General features: G+C 46.4%; 5 protein-coding genes across 9 annotated transcripts; 2 read left to right on the top strand and 3 right to left on the bottom strand.

Moving 5' to 3' along the window:
- Positions 1-205: 205 nt before the first annotated feature.
- On the bottom strand, positions 206-4,055 carry LOC135614561 (uncharacterized protein At5g39570-like). Of its 2 annotated transcripts, none has more exons than XM_065112053.1 (6): positions 3,226-4,055; positions 2,670-2,837; positions 2,386-2,565; positions 2,068-2,256; positions 1,504-1,668; positions 206-466 (listed from the first exon to the last, which is right to left on the bottom strand). In XM_065112053.1, exons 1-6 carry the CDS (start codon positions 3,751-3,753, stop codon positions 422-424), a joined length of 1,275 nt encoding a protein of 424 aa, XP_064968125.1. In that variant the 5' UTR covers positions 3,754-4,055; the 3' UTR covers positions 206-421. The 2 variants fall into 2 exon arrangements, with proteins under 2 accessions (XP_064968125.1, XP_064968124.1); XM_065112052.1 differs by having other exon boundaries at positions 2,068-2,259; positions 3,226-4,048.
- Positions 4,056-4,324: 269 nt separating this feature from the next.
- Positions 4,325-7,176, bottom strand: LOC135614563 (transmembrane emp24 domain-containing protein p24delta10-like). The gene is made up of 4 exons (XM_065112054.1): positions 6,927-7,176; positions 6,611-6,820; positions 4,763-4,839; positions 4,325-4,681 (listed from the first exon to the last, which is right to left on the bottom strand). Exons 1-4 carry the CDS (start codon positions 7,137-7,139, stop codon positions 4,537-4,539), a joined length of 645 nt encoding a protein of 214 aa, XP_064968126.1. The 5' UTR covers positions 7,140-7,176; the 3' UTR covers positions 4,325-4,536.
- A 3,376-nt stretch (positions 7,177-10,552) lies between these two features.
- LOC103987308 (NAC domain-containing protein 92) lies at positions 10,553-12,452 on the top strand. 3 transcript variants are annotated; one of them, XM_065112051.1, is made up of 3 exons: positions 10,553-10,664; positions 10,816-11,408; positions 11,543-12,452. In XM_065112051.1, the coding sequence occupies exons 2-3, from the start codon at positions 10,824-10,826 to the stop codon at positions 12,116-12,118; spliced, it is 1,161 nt and encodes a 386-aa protein (XP_064968123.1). In that variant the 5' UTR covers positions 10,553-10,664; positions 10,816-10,823; the 3' UTR covers positions 12,119-12,452. The 3 variants fall into 3 exon arrangements, with proteins under 3 accessions (XP_064968123.1, XP_009403845.2, XP_064968122.1); XM_009405570.3 differs by lacking the exon at positions 10,553-10,664 and having other exon boundaries at positions 10,671-11,010; positions 11,128-11,408; XM_065112050.1 differs by lacking the exon at positions 10,553-10,664 and having other exon boundaries at positions 10,671-11,408.
- A 1,902-nt stretch (positions 12,453-14,354) lies between these two features.
- On the bottom strand, positions 14,355-16,447 carry LOC103987306 (E3 ubiquitin-protein ligase SIRP1). Of its 2 annotated transcripts, none has more exons than XM_009405568.3 (2): positions 16,171-16,447; positions 14,355-15,622 (listed from the first exon to the last, which is right to left on the bottom strand). In XM_009405568.3, exon 2 carries the CDS (start codon positions 15,579-15,581, stop codon positions 14,601-14,603), a length of 981 nt encoding a protein of 326 aa, XP_009403843.2. In that variant the 5' UTR covers positions 15,582-15,622; positions 16,171-16,447; the 3' UTR covers positions 14,355-14,600. The 2 variants fall into 2 exon arrangements, with proteins under 2 accessions (XP_009403843.2, XP_009403844.2); XM_009405569.3 differs by lacking the exon at positions 16,171-16,447 and adding an exon at positions 16,002-16,158.
- A 1,263-nt stretch (positions 16,448-17,710) lies between these two features.
- LOC135613766 (putative disease resistance protein RGA3) lies at positions 17,711-20,509 on the top strand. Its single transcript, XM_065110804.1, has one exon. The coding sequence runs from the start codon at positions 17,711-17,713 to the stop codon at positions 20,507-20,509; it is 2,799 nt and encodes a 932-aa protein (XP_064966876.1).
- The last annotated feature ends 444 nt before the right edge of the window (positions 20,510-20,953 follow it).

Raw genomic sequence — 20,953 nt, 5'->3', positions numbered from 1 at the left:
AGCATGGATAACCGTATCGGCATCGCCATCGCCCTGACTTCACTGCGTACTGCTACTCATACGAAGATCCAAATCGATATTGGTGAGTCAGCAGGACGACCACGCACGTACATAAAAATTTCCTCGTAACATAACCTACTAATCAAGCGGCCATGCATCACCAAAACTCAAGCTACACCACACGAGGAATAAGATCTAGCAAAACTCAACAACAGTAGCACGCGCTCACAAATGTACATTAAAAATAAATCACACTGTCGCCATGCATGCATTTTTGACTCGATCATAAACAAACAGATTCCGCTAAAGTGTTGAGATGATACTTCATGACCGTACACTGGATGAACTGTGTCACCATACAGATTTGCGATGATGCTTCATGACCGAGACGAAAGTGTCGTGGAGCAGTCGATTACACATCCTACTCCGAGAAGTTGGGGAAGGGGTCCAGATGCCAATCGCTGCCCTGTGAGTTCCAAAAGTACGTAGTGCATAATAGATTCGTGTCAAGAAAGTTGACCATGTCAAACAGATTTGTGTCGAGAAAGTAGTTGACCTTTTAAGTCAAGCATGATCTTGGTTGGTTGCAAATATATAATCACTCACAACAAAACATGCGCATATGAACATCGATCATCTTATCACAGAATTGCTGATGGAGTACGTACGTACAAACACAAGTCATAGTGCATGTTCACAAATGCAGCTGGAGTCGGAAACCATTTCGATAGCATGTTTGCTAAATGACTGACCCACATCATCTCGTATAAGACTTCAAGTGGGACGATCCTACAACTAAGCAGTTAAAGAATGCACTCAGGTTGATGCAGATTTTTTCCTTGAATCTTATTATTCTTCTCCAGTAAGTTTTTCTGAACTGAGAGGTCTCTTAGTTGATTTTAATCACATTCTAATTCCTCATTCAAAATTCCCACTAGTCCTCTTCTCATTGCCGATAAAAATGGAATCAAGTCTAATTTTCAAAGAAAATAAAAAAAAAATTAGTAATTTTTTTTAAGCTATTAAGACTACCATACTACATTTAGTCTCCAATCAACAAGCTTTTACATGCTGTACAATCTTAGTCACAGTCGGCGCACTACTAATGATTTTTTTTTTTATATTTATATTTATTTCAAGGGCACGACACGAAGGAATATCCATTAATTGTCACGAGACATACAATCCACCTCAACTTATTGACCGACCAAATAAAAAGTACTTTTGACTTAGAAGCGATGAGAAAACACAGTTCCCATATGCGAATGCCGGAAACCTAGTCCTTTACGATATAATCTTTTTTTCTTGCACGAAACATTCACAACACCACAAATTCAAACACATCTTCTTCTTTTTTTTTTGAAGTCAACTAAAACACAAATGATTATTTAATCAAAGAAAATGCCAAACAGATACAAGCACAGGAACTAAATATATGCCTAGCAAAAAAAGTTCAAAAACCAAACTGAAACAGAGAAAACATAAGGAGCCAATGTTACTCACATGTTCATTGTGGGCTTCATAATAACTTGGCCACTGGGACCATGTTGCCTTGTAAGGCTCAAGCTGAGCGCTCTGGGCCTGCTCATAATACTGGCTTTGGATGGAATAGCTAGGAGCTTCAGAAATGGTTGTTTTGTCCCCTTCATCACCAATCAGCATTGAATTCTGAATGCAGAACAACAATAGGACTAACATAAGGAATTATTGGTTTTGTGAGCATAAATGAATGCTATCAATCATACAAATATAGAAAATATGAATGCCACTCACAAAGGGGAATCCTCATTGTAACTTGATCTCTATTACCAGTAAAAAGAACAATCATCACATAATGAAAGAGAAATTGGGGTGTGTGTGTACGATTCCAGTTAAAAGCCACAATCACACTGTGACAAGTGAGCAATTATATAAAATTTTCACTATAAATTAGAAAAAGAAATTTGTGGCCGAAACATTAACATTTTGAGCATAGTAGAAAGCATTTTGGGATCAAAACATGAAAACAAATACAAAAAACAAGACATGGTGTACATACACAAAATGCATGTAAGATTAGGTACTTGCCCAGTTCAACTTGGGAGACTCCTCGTTTTCATAGACTTCATAGTAACCCGTATTCTGGGGCCATGTTGGCTTGAAAGGCTCGAGCTCGACATGATCGGACGGCTTATGGGAATACCTATCATAGGCAAAGCTTGAACTTGCAAAGAAACTGCTTTCATTATCTCGATCATCATAGTAGGACATGGAATTCTTCTGCAAACAAATAAACCAGGATGGCCATAAGGCCGAGCATAATCGATTCGAACAGTGATGTCTATCAGAGTATGCCAACAAGTTATATGAACCACATGATACTCGAGAATGAGATCCTCTACTCACCCAATCTGACTTTGAGCATGTTGACTCCTGATAGACCTCCTCACTGCAGCTTGATCTGCGAGACCGAGCTGTTTCAATTGGCTCAACTTGCAGATGCAGTGGCTGCTCGTAGTGGTGCCTATCGTAGGCGACAGCAGCGCCTCCGAAAAAGGCAGTCACATGATCTCTTTCATCAAATGCCTACACGAAGTAAAACAAAGGGGACGAACATTGCTTTCAACAAGAATCACACGAGGTCCATGAGCTGACAAGAAGCCAACAAATTCAAAGTGAAAGTGATGCACTTGATCTCGGTAAGCCTCATGGTGGCTCAGTTTCTGATGCCAAACGGACTCATTTGGATCGATCGCCACTGGAAGAGCCCCCTCGGAGTAGTGCTTGTTGTAAGCAAGAACAGGATTCTCATAACCATGCCTCTCCTCTGTTGTCTCACCGTAGCATGATGCCGCCCTCTACAAGGAAGCGAGAAAAATTCAGAATGCAACCACCAAAATCTGGCCAAACAAAGCTCAAGAACAGTCGTCAGTTCGCTCACACTTGTCCGCGCAGCAAGAAACACGCATAAAAAGAAGGCAGAATCGAATGAGAAAACTTGCGAAATTGCTTCAAGAAAAGTCCAAGATTTCCAAATTATGCTCAAAGATTAGTTTCAAGATTTCCAAATTGCTTCAAGAAAAGTTCCAAGTTTCCCACATTGCTGTCAAGAAAGATGCAAGATTTCCAGATTAAAGGTTCGTAGTCGATTAATTCCGTCCGCACAACAATGTCGGAATTAGGATGGGATCCAAAGATGCAAAGCGACCGAGAATTGTTCGGAGAAGGTTCATATTTCCAACTCACACTATCAGGATGGTAGAACTCCAGCCTCTGCACCGGAGCAGGCTCGACCTCTACCACGACGGACTCAGCCCCGCCCAGCTTCTTGTTGGCATAGATGGGAATCCCGTCACTGTCGACGCCGACGCGCATCTCGCCGTACCCTTGCGCGTGGCCGAAGAGGTAATCCAGCGCCCGCCTCCAGCCGTTCCAGCCACCGCCGGCTTCGGCATCACCGTGGTAGATCTGGCGGTCCTCCCAGGTGGAGTAGGGCCAGCTCCTGAACAGGTCTGGCGACGGGAAGGGCTCCGGTTGGTACTTCTCCGGCAAACCATGGTCGAAGGTAGGAGTGGTAGCGTGAGGGGGAGGGGGGGTTGTCTGCTCTGAAGGAGGGGAGGCGGAGGAGGAGATGGGGTAGCAGGTGGCGGACGAGGGGGGGAGGGGATCGCCGTAGGTGAGCGCGATGTCATATCCGCCGAGGTAGGGGTGGGGGTTGTACTCCTCGAAGTCGTCCTCGTTGAAGTCATCGGGCCGGCCGGCGGAGGGCGGCATGGGTGGGTGGCAGCGACAAGAACTCAAGAAGTGGAGGGTGGTTTTGGGTCTGTAGCAACAAGAACAATAAAGCAATAACGATAGAGGAGTTGGGTGTGTAGGGAGGAGGGAGGGGGGAGGAGTTCATCGTGTTTGGTTTGCTTTGGTTCTGATAGGGATTGACGAAGACGGGATTTACCGCGAGGGGGAAGAGGGTGTCGGGGTCAACGTTTTCACGGTTGGGCCACCGGAGGAGGAGGAGGGGTATGCCCGATGATGGATGGTGGGAGCCGAGGCGAGGCGTCTCCTTCGTGGGTGGCGTGATGGGCAACGAAGGGAAGAGCCTTGTGCCTTGGCTTCCGTGCCGTGCCCGATGATGTATGGGTAGTCAGCGCTACATCACCATTGCTCTCACCCGATTCGTGGTCACATCACATGCATGTGAGCTCCATCCATGGGAGATCGCAAAACGCCGCCTCGCCAAAAAACCTATGGAAAACATTTCATGGACACACTACCCAACAGTACTGTACTGATCAGAAACGCCGGAACTGATGTTGATACCCATGCGCGGGTGTCGGTGACACGACTCTGTACCGGAATAAGGTTCCACGTAACTTTCAGGTGAAGAACGCTTCTTACATTCCTGTAAATTCTTACCCTATGAACGTAAGGGATATCCAACCTCAAACAAGTCTTGAGGAGATTTGGCTGCAGTTTAAAGTCCAATAGAACATACAAAGAGCTCAAATCTTGAGCTCTCAACTTGACAAAATAAAGACTCTGCATCTCATCTTCTCGGCGTCATAGAATCTTCTCTCTGTGGAAAAAAGTCTTCAAATGAAGAAGCTGCAAACCGGCCACTCCCATGCAGACAATGAAGGACAAAATGCTCAAAGATCCCATCCTTGATGTTGTTGTTTCGTTTAGTCTCCGCGCCTCTTCCTCCCTTGATCCGCAAGCAGAGAATGCGTCGGTAGATTCACCCAAATTATAATATGATGTTATACAGTGTAGAAATTAAGCCTACCTATTTCTCAAGAATATCATTTCTTCGTGTATGGAATTGATTGAATCCTCCAGCTTCTTCAACTCCAGTTCCATCTCCTGAAAACAGATAAATTAGATAAGCATTTCTAGATTAATTAACAAAATGCTTGCTCAAGTAAGCATTTACTTAGTAACACATAATATGTGAAACACATTCTCAATTCAATAGCCACAGAAAAGCTGGCTTCGTCACCATTTCTTTTGTCATCCAAATTATTCATATATAATGTGCTAGACCCCAATTTTCAGAGGAATACCACCCAACAATTTATTTCGGTATCTTCAAAAATAGAAATCCAGTTCCCATGGATCCCTAGCATGATCTAGATGTTACTGGTCACTTTTGTAGCAGATGAAATGTCTCTTTCAACTGTTATTGAATCTGTACTCTTTTCAGTTACACATCTTGTAGTCATTTACAAAGTTTGGCAAGTAAACTATAACATTGAATAGTTATATGAAGGAAACAAAATTTGTAAAAATCAACAGCAAAATTAGAGAACAAAAAAAAAATCAACGTAGTTGTCACTACCTACTTACTCTCATATCAAAAGTAGAAGAGTGTTGTGATGATTTATATAATTAGACAATCATGTTCTCAACGAAGGCAAACGATCCATGTAGTCAAACCCAAATGGTTGGGACTTGGCTTTGTTGTTGTTATTGCTATAGATACAAGCTTAACAAAGCATTTGGTTAGTTCTTTCAATGGACTGAATGATGATAACTGGTATACGAGTGGTCCTAATACTATAGGTATGATGAGGGGGATCTCACACGTCGTCTAATAGTGTGTGATTATGGACTATGCATCGAGGCTTTAGGTTTTGACGAGGTTGTCAATCTTAACAGTAGGAGCACTATGTGATGATTTATTATAGTTAAAAAGGTCCACACTATCTCTAACTTGAGTTTAAATATTCTGTGTTGGAGACATATTACAATGTGGCACCACCTACATATTAGGGTATGATTCTTAGCTATATGTTGAGCCTGCATCTCGACAAAGATATTAGGCCTTGAGGAGGGAGATTGTACAAGCAATTAGTCTCACATAGTAAGTACGATAATTCATAAGGCTAGATGAGCCTACTACCATAATTTGGGCTTAAGATAATCTGTCAATCGAATGGAACAATTCTCCTATAAAATCAGGTCAGAACACTAACAAAGCACAAGATTAAATTCGCTTCTTCTAGATTCTGGCATTTCTCGAAGGCACCATAATTCATATTCACTTAGTCCTCATACTATGTTATTTGCCTTGATTGAATTAGATACTAAGAGATCCGTTGCCAGCAAATCAAGGGGTCAATGGTTATTATGTATTTAAGAAGACAAGAAATTAAACGATTATAACGAGACCAAATTGTTTGTGCAGAGTCAGACTAGCAAATATAGCTGCTCTGACTCGAGTCACATATTATTTTCTAGTTTCCAGACCTTCATCTTGCAACAACAACAAGGCATGCTGTCTCAATTTCCAGATTTCCATGCCATCCATCAAAATTTGTTATTAGAGCTTGAATTTTCTCTTCCGAGTTCTAGTCATAGTAACTGTTGGTTCTCATTGTGACAGGACCTCTTCTGAGTTATTAATAGTGTATAACCTATAACCAATAACAGGACCTCTTCTGAGTTAAATCTGCAAGATTTCAGAACCCTTTTATCCCATTACGAGAATCGGACCAGCTAATTTCTTTAAATTTCTTCCCAAGCATTTTACCTAAAGGTTCAGATCACGGACACAATGATGCACAAGGATCAAGCTCTTTATTCAATCTTCACAAATGCGCAACTTTGTACGAGGAAAAAGAGAGTAACTCACATCGATCTTCCCTTTCGTGGCGACGGAGGTCCAATCCTTGGCGGCAATCCCCGTCTTCCACTCGAAATCCACCGTCACGGCGGCTTCGAGCTGGAAATGGGGCGACCAGAAGCAGGCCGTGTGCTTCCCCGTCTCCGTCGCCACGAAAGCGAACTCCCCCGACTCCACACCGTCCACCCGTCGCAAGTCCTCCCCATTCGGATCCATCACCTGCGACCCCAAATAACAACAACCGGAGAATCAAATCAAATCAAATCAGTTTCGCAACGAGATAAAATTAGATCGCCGTAAAGGGATTGCGGATCAGGGGGATTACGCTAGCGGAGATGTTGTGACCGTAGGCGGGGTCGTCGGCGACGCGAAAGTGGGCGAGGGACATTGCCCCTGCACGGATGTCCTCGGTGAGGCATTTGACGCGGCCGGAGGGGATGTGGAAGACCAGCGCCTGCGAAGGTCGAGAGGACCACACGAAAGCTAGTACCATCAGCAGTAGCAGCGGTAGTCGAAGAGGAGAGGACGAGTCGTCCATTTTGGAGGGGCGAGACCGAGGAGGACCGGATCTGATGCAGGCTGGCCATATGCTTTAATCCCATCAAATATAAATAAATATATTTGGACCATAATTACCTATTTTATCCGATTAGTAAAGTAATTTAAATTATACTTTTGCGTTGTATGAAGATTTCTTCATATTTGAAATGAGTTATATTTTTGTCAGGACAAGCATTAATCCTCGTCACATCCCATTCATTATAAGCTAAATTAGTACGTGTTGTAGCGTCCCAAGCACGCTTTTATATCATTCAACGGTCTAAGTTGGGCTTGGACTGGGTAACACAATGTCCAGGCAGGCCGACCCAACTTTAGGGGGCCCATTTTTGCAGATCGAGGGTTCGATCCATCGAGTCGTCATCTATTGGAGCAGAATATTCATATGGTAGTCGACTTTTAGTGAAATCGAAAGCCGGATAGCTGCTGGGCGAGTAGAAGAGTCCCATCTTGATTTGCCTGCTACCCCAATCTCACACATTTATAACGCTGGTCATGCAGGAGGTGTGTCCAATGACGGCAGACGAACACAACATCGACGCTGGTCTGCGGGGGAGTTGGGACAGTTGAGCTGCGGCTTTCAGAGAGAGAGAGAGAGAGATGCGATTCCGTAGGGGGCTCTTCCTCGTCGTTTCTCCACACAAACAGCCAGACACTTTCTCTGACAATGGTGCATATACGGCGATGGACAGATGATTGCTGGCTTGACTTGTATGCCGAGCCGAGGCATCGAGGCATGCAGGCAGGCATGCATGCATGTGGAGAAATATATTATACGGACCAATTAATTCGTACGTCTCACATGGATCTATTGTCTTGTTCTTATCACGGTGTTATCTCATTAGCTATCTATCATTTTATCGCCACTGATTAGTGTGGTGTCAATGCGAATGCTTTAGTCGCTCGCCCACACAGTAAATATTAAAGCCTTCACATGTATATACCACCACCTATTAAGTATAGGCGTACGTCGTGCATTTAATTAGTCGAGATGTGGAACGCTGAAGGGCCACACATGGCTGCACGGCTTCTGCTTACACAGCTTTACATGGCTTGGGAGAACATACTTCTGCAGCCTGTCTCCGACCGAGACATAAGTAATCGCACAAAAAGTCCATCTTGCTGTCGAGTCCCCACACAAATCAAGCAGACGAACGAAGGATGGATGCATGCGGCAATGTGATGCGACTAGCAGATACGAAGCATGCATTTGGAACAATGTCACCGTTCCAAAGATCTCACACCATAAATAGTCGACGGTAATTAGCAAGCCATATCTTGGAGTGGTCCAATATGCTTTGCCAATTATGCTTTGCCTCAACTGATTATGACTCCCACATTGATTACGGTGGAGCAAAAATATATTCTTGCATGGAATCGACATATAACGAACGCTATGAAGAACATATCTTAGTTTCTGGTTTTATCGTCCACGTCGAATAGCATTGTTTTCCTCGATCATCCAGTCGATCGAAGCATCGCAAAATCCCACACTTGGCATCCGAGTCTCTGCCTGTGATAGGCAGACGAGTATTAGCTGGTAAATCCGCAACATAGGGTTCGCCACATGCCATTCTGGAATTGTAGTCATCCCTAAACTTCTGATGCAGAGAACCTTTGCGGTTCACATAATAAACCAGAGAGAGAGAGAGAGAGAGAGAGAGAGGGTAGTGTCATGGTCAGACTCATCTAATCCTCCTCCGACGACGAACTCGACTTATCATAAATACATCATCACGCTGGCGCGTCGAGAACACAAATCGTGAGCTTAATGGCTAATCCGTTGACCGACCGGATGACTTGGGAAATCACCGTCACACGCGGTGTTTCTAATCCATGGCTGACCAGAGATGAACAGCTGGTTGGTTTGGACTGGTACGGCCTACCCAATAGTTTTTGATGCTCAGACAATTCACACCACCGAACTGATCATCGTTGGATACTTTTAACGTTGACTTGATGAATCCAATGATTTAGACGGCCGATCCGAGGGTGTCAGGACGATCCGGCTTGGGTTCCTTTGACGTCATCGTGGGCATCAGCAGCAGCACCTCGATAGAGAGAGGATGGATGATTAATTGGCTATGCCGCGAACCTATTGCTCTGCCTTCAAGCTTGCAAGATTAGCTTCCACACGTTGCTTCTTGGTTGGGTCCCACACGGTTGATGGTGTGGCTTTCGACGCCATTAATTATTCTCTTACAATTGGTCGTCGATCAATGTAGCAAACAACAACAATTTTCTTTCATTTTTATGTTTCTCGGCCAACTCTTTCTTTTTTTTTCTTTACATCAACCGGATCGTTGATGTGGATCGAGAAGGAAGTATCCCATGGGATCAACTCATCTCTTCCCGGTTTGATTGCTTATCCCATGGAAAAGCAGAATCAGACACGAGGAGCTCCGATTTCCGCTTTTCCGGATGGATCGATCCATCCGTTTGTGCAACCATGGTTAAGAATAAATGCTCTTTCTTTCTTCTTTCTCTCTCTTTCTCCTTTACGTGGACTAGGATAGGGAATAGGGATGGGGAGGTGGGTGTAGTAGGCTCACAGGTACACGTTGGAGTGAGGTGGCGGAGGAGCGTTAACACACGTAGGGGAGGAGCGGTGGCTTGAACCCGAAGCCGCGCAGCTGCCGGGTTTTCCGGCAGCCTGCGGGGCCTGCTGGGCGTGAAAGCGAGGCCTTTGGGAGTTGGCCGTTGTTAGCTTTTGGGAGTATATGGCCGCGAGGATTGTGTGAATTCCCGCTGGTTGTATATATATCTGGACATGCTTAACATGATGCTTCTCCCTCGGCGGCTCGGCTCATCGACGCCTTTACTATTACTCAGCGAAATAGTATACAGCTCGATCCGAGTGGAAACACAATCGCCGAGCTATGTGCTTGGCCAGAGCCGAAACACGTGAGCCTTCCTGTTGGTGATGCATCATCGGAAGGCACGTAGTCGCTGCGGCTTACAACGTTGAACAAAAACTCGCCAGTAGGTATGTCCTTCCGACTTCGAAAGGTCGGTTCAGCTGCACGTACGAATGCATCTGCCTACCTCATCTCCTCTTAAACTAATCCATAAAGTTGACATTCATATTTAGTTTCTGGCCTCACAAGATCAATGCCGCAACACACTGAAACCACCTTACTACAAGCTCTCTTGTCATGTTGCAGTGAGATACCTACCAAAATGGACAGCAAGTGGCATAAAGAAGAGAGAGAGAGAGAGAGAGAGAGAGAGAGAGACCAGGACAAACTTAGTATAAACTATTCCTCCACTAAAATATAGGGTGGGAACAGTTATATTCTATTCATGTAAAGAATTATGTGGGCTGCAAAACCAGTAACTGCAGCAATAAAAGACTGGGGACCTTCCCCCATGAGGCTTCTCCTAGAAATGACTTGAATGGCACGGATCTTTGGCTTCGAGGAACCCACCCTGCGCCTATTTAAGTAGCTCCCTGCCCTCTATTTTCTTCTTTCTTAAATCCACCTCGAAGTCGCAGCACAATTTGGTATGTTCTCCGTTCACATGTATCCTCGCTTGTTTTGTTCCGACTCCTGGGTCTTCATTTTGCCTGCAGCGTCTTGCATTTTTGGGAAGTCGTGAGGTTGCATAGCTTTCTGTGTTCTTTCTCTTCATCTTTTTATTCTTGTGTTTACAAGGTGCAATCATGGTCGATGTTTCGGTGCTCAACATGGATGATGACTGCATGGCCTTGCCCCCCGGCTTCAGATTCCACCCCACGGATGAGGAGATTATAACTCACTACCTCTCGCAGAAGGTTATCGACCGCGGCTTCAGCGCAAGAGCCATGGGAGAGGTGGACCTCAACAAGTGCGAGCCATGGGATCTTCCGAGTAATCGACCTGCCGCTTCTCCTCTTTCATACATCTTCTCTTCCACCGTGATTCCTTTTGCTGCTTGGTTTTCTGATCGTGTTGACTCGGGCGTCAAACTTTGTTTCGATTCTAAAGGCAAAGCGAGGATGGGAGAGAAGGAATGGTACTTCTTCTGTCAGAGGGATAGGAAGTACCCGACTGGCATGAGGACCAACAGGGCCACGGAAGCTGGCTATTGGAAGGCCACAGGAAAAGATAAGGAGATCTACAGGGGGAGAAGAGTCCTTGTTGGGATGAAGAAGACGCTGGTGTTCTACAGAGGAAGAGCTCCCAGAGGACACAAGACTAATTGGGTGATGCATGAGTTCAGGCTCGAAGGCAAATTCCCATTCCCCGGTGTCCCAAAGTCCGCAAAGGTAAACTCATCTCTTCTCCATGGCGACCAAACCACGAGATTTCCTTTCATCAGAGAACTTAATTGTTATCCGTTCCTTAATTCCTTTAGGGCAAAACTTACGGGTTGTCGGAAATCTGAACTTTGTGATCGCAGGATGAATGGGTCGTGTGTAGGGTCTTTCATAAGAACATGGGAATAACGAGAAGCCCACCACCACCTGGATCAGAAAGGATTGAGTCTCTTGGAAAAGATCTCTTTGACTCTACCGCATTGCCCCCTCTCATGGATCCTCCTTACCTCAGCTCCGACGCGAGACCTAGCTCATGCTTCATCGACAAAGAGGAAGGCTTTGATTTCAAAGATATTCCTAGCTTTTCCGCCATGATGGGTATGGAGGATCAAGTGAGCTCAAATCCGCCTCAGAGTTCGATCTTCTACTCACAAGTCCTTGCCCAAAGCCCTTACTGCTCGTTTCCGGGCCACTTGCACCAGCAGCAAGCAATGACGAGAGCTTTGGCTGCCGACCATGATGCATCTTCTGCCATCAGGAGGCATTGCAAGATGGAGCAGTGCTGGAACAATTCGATGGGCTGCCCCTCCCAGGACACCGGCCTGAGCACTGATCGCAACACCGAGATCTCCTCCTCCATGGTGTCAAATCACTTTGGCGACTTCGACAATCCTTCATGTGGACCGGTGATAAATTTGGACAATATATGGAAGTACTGAAGAGGCTAACTCCATGGGGTTACGATCGCTTAAAATCTTATCTCCAACTCCTCTCATGTCTTATTAATCATAGAGGAGACTGCGTGGACTCTTACTGTACATAAATTTCCTATCGTACGCGTAGTGTATCTCTCTCTCTCTCTCTCTCTCTCTCTCTCTCTATACGCTAATGACAGAGAAACGGGAGGAGGTGTCAGAACTAGTGTGAATGTTTATTCTCTTGATCTATCTCCCGGATTCCTGTCCTGTATCATATACTTATTGTGTCAGATGGAACTGCTGCAAATTGTATACCTTTGTTGTAACGAGATCATTTGGGTTTTGCGTTCTAAAATGTTCTGGATGTGCATGCTCGATGTCTTAATCGATGATATATCTTCACCCAGATGCTATTTTCCATGGTGCAATTAGATCCGGCGTCGTTGCTTTCTTGGTTTGTTCAGTACTTTCAGACTTGTTCTTAATTTGCACGGAGAGCGTGTCCCGCTGACATCAATTAAATTCACTTCAAATTTCTAGTTCTTTCATCCGTCATCGGCTTCTCTTCTCTTCAGTAATTTGAGTTGCTCAAAAATCTAAAAACGACACGATGACTGTAATCTGTAAATATGAGCTGAGCCAAGATAAGTTTGAGGAGGGAGGAAGAGGAAGAGGAAGGGTTCTTCTATTCGTGTGATTTGCTTGGCTTAATGGCTTACTCCTTGCACGATGGTACAGTAATTAGGCCCAGCTTTCATGCATTAAAATCCGGAGAAAGAAAGAAAATTTGCGACAAATACTCTCTGCCTACTCATGTAGAACACGTGCAACTTGTGCCCTAATCTTGGTGTTATCTATCTATCTATCTATCTATATGCAGCTGCACTACAGCGTGTTCTAACTCACCCAAGAAGCAACACTGTGTACTGCGAACAAATAACTTGGCACAGAGAAAAAACAAATGCCATAGTGGCAGATACTTGCAGCACAGTCATCCTTGGGAAACATTCATATATTCCTTGCTTCATGCTACGGAAACCCGACGACTTTTCTTGGAAGCAATAGCACACCATATACCTGGGCTAACCAAGACTTCCGGATCTTGTAATTATTTCATGCAGTTCGTATCCTCGGCAGTGGTATGACGTCAAGCACCGTGTAGATTACAGCGACAAGCGAGCTCTCCATCCATGTCGAGCAGCGGCACCAGATCTTGCTGAGCTTTGAGGAGAGGCATCTCAGCTAATTGCATCACGCCATGGCTTGTCTTTGCACCCCCGCCCCCTCCCAAAACAAAGACCAATATCTTCTACATGCACAAATATGCTGATCTTTTAACGTGTACGTATACACTTGTCGCTTGCTTTCATCATGTTTTCCGAGTTTAAATTGCTTTCTGTGATGCAGAATCCCGGGAGTGTGCTATTCTCATCATCCATGATTTGGATAAGTCATGACATGGTTTGTTCAACCAGCTCCTTCTTAGTGTTTCCCTCTCCTCTCTCTCTCTCTCTATCTGTCTCTATTTGTGTTTGATCAAAACTGACTTCCAACTATGCTGTATGTGATGCTTATCAAGAGATTTCATGAGTTCTGGAATGTTAAGCAACCGGATAACCAATGGATGTCTTAGGCAACACCAATCAATTGCTGCTGGTCATAGTGCTACCTAAACCAGTATTGTTGTTTATGCTAACCATGAAGAATGTGTCCATCAAACGAGAACTGGCAACAAGCATTTTGCCTTATTTAGTTTAATCGAACAACGAGGTAAGATTATGCAAGCTTTTGATCATAAGAGACGATTATGCTACTTATTTAGTTCGGAAAAGTGAGATGATTATGTAACATGAGCATGTCTTGCAAGTCATGCCTCGTCGCTTCTTCCATCGCAATTCGTACGTCATAAGAAAAAATGGCACGCATCCATGCAGCCGACGACACCTCCGGTCGCCGATTTGAATTGGCTTGGCCACCCGAGGTACGGATGCATGGCTTGATGATTCCCAAAAGAGATCAGCAAAGAATGATTCTGGTTAGGTGCTGCGAGTTGATCTTCTGGGAAAACTGAGGCAGACAGGCGAAGACGAATGATCTATTGCTGTTCTGTTCATGACTCTCCATTGTTGCACGCTTTTATCGAGTGCGGATGGTTGGTTGGCCCCCTTACGTCTTCACGTGTTCGTCAGATGGAAAGCAGCTCGAGAATGGCGAGCGGATCGACAGGCCAAAACACAAGGAACTGCTGCAATCGATCTCCATATTTGAACTTGCATGATTTCTAGTATCAACCGGCGCTGCAATCGATCAGACATGATGAGATATTGTTACCTGCTGTTTGCTGCAGGTTTACGCGTCCAAAGCGAACCATCACAATAGGAGGGGAACTCGAGAATCGAACAGTGCATGTACTTTCGTTCCTTCTTTCGGCATGCTAAATCAGCAGATGAAACGATATATGTACAAGAAGCTACCCAAAAAAACCCTCGAGGCAGCGGCATCTTCAATTCTCGTTTGGCTGAGAGTTACTCCCTGAGGTCGATGATGACGATGATGGGGGTGACGAAACAGAGCTGCTACTGCTGCTCCGAGACCCTGGCAAAGAGGACAAGCGATGGGAAGGCCAAGGAAGGCTTTCCCCACCACCGACGCCCTCTCTGCTGACACTCCCGCCTGCGCTCGGGACCACCTTCGATTCATCGGCAGGCATCTGAAACCGGCAAACAGGGCACGAACTATGGAGGTCCAGCCACGGCAAGATGCAACCGCTGTGGAACGTGTGCTTGCAGGGCATCTCCCTGCCCTCATCACCCACCTCCAAGTCCTCCAAGCATATCGAACAACTCGTATTCTTCTCGATTTTCACCGTCGGCATTGCATCCACGGCCTCTTTCAGAGCCGGCGGCGTCCCGTACCGGCTCGTCTCGCTCTCTGCCAGACGCTGCAACAAAAGATCCAGACCCGGGCCAAGAAAGTAGTCTCCCGGAGAAACGCCGATGGTGCTGCTGCTGTGGCTTAGCAGCTGGTTGGCATCCGATGATCCTTGCAGAATTATGGGATCGGTGAAAGGATTGATGAGGATGAGGCTCTCCCGACGCCTTCCGTTCTCCCTCTCGGCGTCGGCCCCATCGGACTCCCGTCTGTTCCCCTCCCGGAGGACATGGAGCAAGTGAAGGATGGCGGAGGTCCTCCTCCGCCTTCGTCGAATGGTCTCCACTTGGCGGTCTCCGTCCGGGTCCGAGTTCTCCCTCTCCTCTTCCCTGTGAACTCTCCGGCGGCGCAAGGAGCCACCTCCGAGCATTCCGAGCCAGATCGGGGCCCACAGGGAGAGGGCCTGATCGTCCATGTCTCCTCTCGCATCCATCTCTTCCACGAATCCACCGTTACAATGTGGGCATTTGAGCTCCATCTCCACGATCGGACTCACCAATTGAGAGCACATGTGGCACCAATATCTAGCGGCTATGGCCTCACTCTCACCCATCTTTCCTGCCGCTCGCCCTCCACAGACAGCCCTCCTCCGGTCTAAACACATCACAACAAAACAGATGTGATGAATGGAAAACGCAACAGAGGAAGCTTAGAGGAAACACGAAAGGCGAAAATAGTCGTAGCGAGATGGCAATCCAGCAGGGAAAAATCCCAACGATAAAGGAAATTTGTGTTCTTGACATTACTGACAAGAATTAAAGGAGAACATAGTTTCTCCGATTTAGTCTGCTTTCCGGACCATCCAACATGCGGAAGAACAGATCCGTATCAGATCATCAAAAACATCTACTTTCTTCTTCATTCATCCAATCAAGAAAGCAATTTGCACGCAGGGAACATCATATTCCGAGGAGATCAAGATCAAGATTCCCCCAATAAAACTCGCAAAAGGAGTGCAGAGATCGAACATTACAGGTGACAACGGATCCGAAATCTGAGACGGCAGAAAATTCAGGTCATAGAATAATCGCACGCCTCATAGGATGCGGAGGAGGATCCGTCGTCGCGAGACCGAAGAAAGGCAAGGGGAAGATTTCCCAGAATACATCTTCGTGCGAGGAAAAAGAGAAAGATAGATATACCTGCGGAGGCGAGGGCAGGGCTCGGATGGATCGAGTATGGTGGTGGAAAGAATGGTGGAGGTCAGAAAAAGGAGCACATCCGATGGTTCTCCACCATCCCTATATATGAACAGAGGCTATCATTTGGTTGTCTATTTGTGCACTTACCACCATACGACTGATCTGTAAAAATTGTTCTCTCTCTCTCTCTCTCTCTCTCTCTTCCTTGTTTTCCTATTTTAAATCTTTGTTTTGCTGTTGTCTTCTTTTCCGGACGGTGGTTGATGTTAATGTATGCTTTCTCCGTCGCCACCGCCCACCGCCCACCTTATGTGTACCGCAATACTAAACCGGAGCTCCTCACACTTGTGCGTGTGTGTGTGTGGGGGTCAGACAGGGGATTGGATCCTTACTTGGCACTCGACGACCGGAAAGAAGAGGGACGCCACCGCGTGTGCTGTACAGCGAGAAGCCAGCTTTAGATTTTATTTGGAGTGCGGATGCTGTGCAGGGCAGTCGGACCAACCGTCCCATGTTGTTGTACAGCTGTTTACGCTTTATACAGAATTGGAATGGATCCCACCACGATGAATCATTGTCTCATAGATTTGGGCTCGGATTGGTTGTCCCTCTATCGATCTAATGCGGTGGGACATTATGGGTGTTGGATTTAATCTCTCACTTGCAGTTTTGCTGCCGATTAAAAGGGATCTTCCGATCGACAGTTTGGGAAGACGGAGATTTGTGAATGCAGCAGCAGCACCATTGAGGTTATTGTTGGGTTGTTGATGCGGTGCGACCCAATGAGAGCGTTCGATTCAACTCAAGCTCTCGCCCAATCGGAGACTCCTCGGTGATCGCGTGGTCTTAATCCAGAAACCAGCACGGCGAGATCCCATTAGTCGATCGAATTTAGACTTGGATTGTGGTTGAACCCAATTTTGTAATATCATTCTTCAACTTATGCCCTCTTGTTAACGTCGGCTAACTCTGTATTATTAAATTTTAGTTTAAATTTAAAATATTTTTTTTTATAATTATAAATAATTAAAATATTAGTAAAAAAATAATTTAAAAGGTATTAAATTTAGTTTAACTTTTAGATTTTTCATTTGATGTCCTTATTTTTCTTTAATACCTTAAATATCTCTTATTTAACTTCAAAGGTTAACTCCATCTAATTATTTGTTTATCCTCATCAAGTTGTTATTTTACTCACAGGCTATCGTGATTCTGACTTATATATTTAAAGTATAAAAATAAATAAAAAATAAAAAATAAAATTAAAATTAAAATGAAATGCATCATATGAGACAAATAAAAAAAAAGTGTTTTGTGGAAATTGCCCGAAGGTGAGGTGTATAATCTTTCTTAAGTACTGGCGTAATTATGTAATTTTAATATCATTATTAATTAGGTAGAGGTATTCCGAGTCAAAGTCAAGTCGACTCCACCACCTCCGGTTACTCTCTCCGCACAAAGATCCAGCGGCAGCAGCCACCACCACCTCCTCCATCTTGCCATTCTCCTGCTCCTGTCCCCTTGACCGATCACTTACCATATGGATCGGGAGGAACTTCTCAGAAATCTTGTCTCCAAGCTCGGCGAGCTAGCGCCTCTCGTCGAACTCTGGAACAAGGGCTTCGGATGGGTATGCTCCACGGCCGGGACCGAGATCTCCCGCCTCCTTAGCCTGGAGGACGATGTCCAGAAGCTCCAGAGGACCTTCTTTCGGGCCCAATCCCTCCTCTCCGACGCCGAGGACCGCCGCTACATCGTGGACGAGTCCGTCAAGGGCTGGCTCCTCGAGCTCAAGGCCGTCGCCTTCGACGCCGACGATCTCCTCGACCGCTACCGGACCCTCCTTGACGTCGCCAAGCTCGCCAAGGACGGTGATTCGCGGAAGCGGAAGCGCTTCTGGTTCGGCTCCGTCGGCCCGGACCTCGGTCTCCTCCAGCGCCGCAGCATCGGAATCGAGGTTGCCAAGATCCAGGACAGATTAAAGGAGATCGCTGATGGCCGAAATAATCTCCAACTGAAGCCCTCCGATGGGAGCAGGCGAGCCAAGAGTTCCCCGGACTCGGTTCCTCCATCGGCCGTGGCGTGTTTCGATCGATCAAACGTCGTGGGGAGAGCCAAGGACTGCGAGAGGATTGTGGGTGCCCTGACAAAGGAGTGCGAGACGGTTCCTTCCGTGATCCCAATTTATGGCGTCGCGGGAGTCGGTAAGACCGCTCTTGCTCAATTAGTCTTCGACCATTTCTGTGAGAAGGATAGAGGGGAGAATCACCCCAATCCTAAACGGCCTTCTGGAGATGACAAGGGGAAAGGACCAGCGGTTGCGGTTGGCGACGACGAGTACTTTGACTTGAAGATATGGGTGTCGCTGCCCAAAGGCTGCGATGTTATCACGGCTACGAAAGAGATCGTCGATGATATAACCAAGAACACCTGCAACGATCGGATTTTGAACATCCTGCACCATCGTCTCAAGGAACTCCTCGACGGCAAGAAGTTCCTTCTGGTGCTCGACAATTTCTGGGCGGAGGACTGCAGCTTCTGGGACACGCTGCGCGCTCCTCTGCGGTACGGAGCCAAAGGAAGCAAGGTTTTGATTACGACTCGGAGCAAAGTGGTGTCGAGTCGGATGACGACGCAGCCAGTGCTCCCTTTAGAAGGCCTGAACGAGAGCGATTGCTGGGCGCTGCTTCGTGGTGTGGCATTCCCGCATCCTGAAGAGACCGTCGTTTCCAACCTGGAGGAGATCGGTAGGAAGATAGTGAGCAGATGCCAGGGATCACCTTTGGCCGCAAAGTCGCTCGGCGCCATCTTGTACGACGAAAACGACGAAGAAGTCTGGGAGAGCATCCACCAGGAGATGTGGGCTCTCGAAGAGAACAACAATGAGATATTGTCCCGTCTCATGATAAGCTACCGCCATCTGACCTACCCGCTAAAGCAGTGCTTCGCTTACTGCTCCCTCTTCCCAAACGGATACGAATTCGACAAAGACGAGGTGGTCCAGATGTGGATAGCAGAAGGCTTGGTTCAGCGCAACGGGCCGAGGAAGCCGGAGGCCATCGGCGGCAGGTACTTCGATCGCCTGCTATGGGGGTCGTTCTTCGAGAGGTCACACAAGCAGAAATACCGAATGCCCAGCCTGATCCATGATCTAGCCCGCCTCGTATCCAAGAATGAGCTACTGATCGTAGAGGATGGCGTGCTGCATGATCCGCCGGGACGGCCTCGTTATGCGTCTCTGTTTCACCCAAAGCTGAGTACGGTGACATTGGAGAAGCTCTACGCTTACGAACGTCTGCGGACACTCAGATCGTACGGCGAATCTAAAGTGGGGCAAGTTCCGAAAGATCTTTTCTTCAAACTAAAATGGCTGCGGCTATTGGATTTGAGCAATAGTGACATAGAAGAATTGCCAGATTCGGTTGGTGATCTACTTCTCCTTAGGTACCTCGGCCTCAGGGGTACTGGCATTCGACGGCTGCCCGAATCGGTGAGCAACCTGTACAATCTGAAGACTCTGGAGCTGAGCGATTGCGACGAGCTTACGGAGTTGCCCAAAGGAACGAGCAAATTAGTCAACCTCAGGCATCTTGGCTTGCATCTCGACTGGGAAAAGGATGCTGATCTGAATTCCATGCCACCCGGAATTGGGCGTCTAACTTCTCTGCAGACGCTGTCGAGATTCACCGTCACCGCCGGCAGCGAGTGCAACATCGGCGAGTTGAAGGATTTGAATCTTAAAGGAGAGCTTTGCATCTCTAAGCTAGAGAATATGGCGGATGCAGGCGATGCCGGAGCGGCTAATTTGATGGGGAAGAAGTACATCAGGAAGCTGGCGCTGCGGTGGACCGCTCAGCCTCTTCAGACCTCAGCCGATGAAAACCGAAGAAGGAATCCGCATGAGCAAGTTGCTGACAGGCTTCGTCCTCATAGGAATCTCGAACATCTATGGATTGTGAACTATCCGGGAAGAACATTTCCGAATTGGATGGATGATCGTTCTTTGTGGAAGCTAGAAACGATGAGACTCTCCGGCTGTGTCGGTTGCGAACGCTTGCCTTCGCTTGGGCGGCTACCTCGGCTCAAGAAGTTGCACGTAGAAAAGATGGACCGGCTGAGAAACTTGGGAAATATATTGGGATTTCCAACCTTGGAGGTTCTTACGATTAGGAACATGCTTTTATTGGAGAAATTGTTTGAAGTGGAAGCAGGTGAGATTCCCACGCTCCGTGAACTTAACCTCGTCTGCTGCCCCAAATTACGTGAGCTGATTCCACTTCCATCGACGACAATAAAACTGGAAATAAGTGACTGCGAGCTTCTGAACTCTGCTTCTTGAATTCTATAGCCTCTGTAATTGTAATTGTATCATGATTCAGCAGCGGTTGCAAACTGGAAATAAGTGGCTGCTGCTTATGTAGGTAGGCCCATCTGATAGACGTTCTGCAATTTTTTTCGTCGGTATAAAATTTCATGTATAATTTAATTCATCACATAATCTTTGGTACTTGGTGTTATTGGTATTAAGTTGCTGCATCTGTATACCATTCATTCGAGACTGGACCGCATATGCAAGGATGGAAAGAGGGATGAGAAAAGCCAGCCAGCCATGTTTGACGAAGCTTGTGTGATAAGAATAGAAGCCACTTGCGATGGGACTCGCAACGACGACAAGAAAAGAGGCAAGCCACAGAGATGTAGGGCCTTCTGCTTAGACGTAGGAGCAGGAATCAATGGCCAATTGGGACAATTGGCCATGATTATTTTTGGGAGTCCTTAGGTG

The sequence above is a fragment of the Musa acuminata genome, chromosome BXJ2-6 (genome assembly GCF_036884655.1).
Source record: "Musa acuminata AAA Group cultivar baxijiao chromosome BXJ2-6, Cavendish_Baxijiao_AAA, whole genome shotgun sequence".
In the NCBI taxonomy this organism is placed as follows: domain Eukaryota; kingdom Viridiplantae; phylum Streptophyta; class Magnoliopsida; order Zingiberales; family Musaceae; genus Musa; species Musa acuminata.
Note: the sequence above shows the minus strand (reverse complement) of the source record. Positions and strands in the feature narration are given on the sequence as shown.

Excerpts from the sequence above, each read along its gene's own strand:
- LOC135614561 (XM_065112052.1), bottom strand. The coding sequence starts at position 3,753 with ATGCCGCCCTCCGCCGGCCGGCCCGATGACTTCAACGAGGACGACTTC. Across the intron at positions 2,260-2,385 it reads CATGCTCAAAGTCAGATTGG|AAGAATTCCATGTCCTACTA; the intron begins GTGAGTAGAGGA and ends ATTTGTTTGCAG. Across the intron at positions 1,669-2,067 it reads AGTCTCCCAAGTTGAACTGG|AATTCAATGCTGATTGGTGA; the intron begins GCAAGTACCTAA and ends TTCTGCATTCAG.
- LOC135614563 (XM_065112054.1), bottom strand. The coding sequence starts at position 7,139 with ATGGACGACTCGTCCTCTCCTCTTCGACTACCGCTGCTACTGCTGATG. Across the intron at positions 4,840-6,610 it reads CCACGAAAGGGAAGATCGAT|GAGATGGAACTGGAGTTGAA; the intron begins GTGAGTTACTCT and ends ATCTGTTTTCAG. Across the intron at positions 4,682-4,762 it reads ATGATATTCTTGAGAAATAG|GGAGGAAGAGGCGCGGAGAC; the intron begins GTAGGCTTAATT and ends TTGCGGATCAAG.
- LOC103987308 (XM_065112051.1), top strand. The coding sequence starts at position 10,824 with ATGGTCGATGTTTCGGTGCTCAACATGGATGATGACTGCATGGCCTTG. Across the intron at positions 11,409-11,542 it reads GTGTCCCAAAGTCCGCAAAG|GATGAATGGGTCGTGTGTAG; the intron begins GTAAACTCATCT and ends TTGTGATCGCAG.
- LOC103987306 (XM_009405568.3), bottom strand. The coding sequence starts at position 15,581 with ATGGGTGAGAGTGAGGCCATAGCCGCTAGATATTGGTGCCACATGTGC.
- LOC135613766 (XM_065110804.1), top strand. The coding sequence starts at position 17,711 with ATGGATCGGGAGGAACTTCTCAGAAATCTTGTCTCCAAGCTCGGCGAG.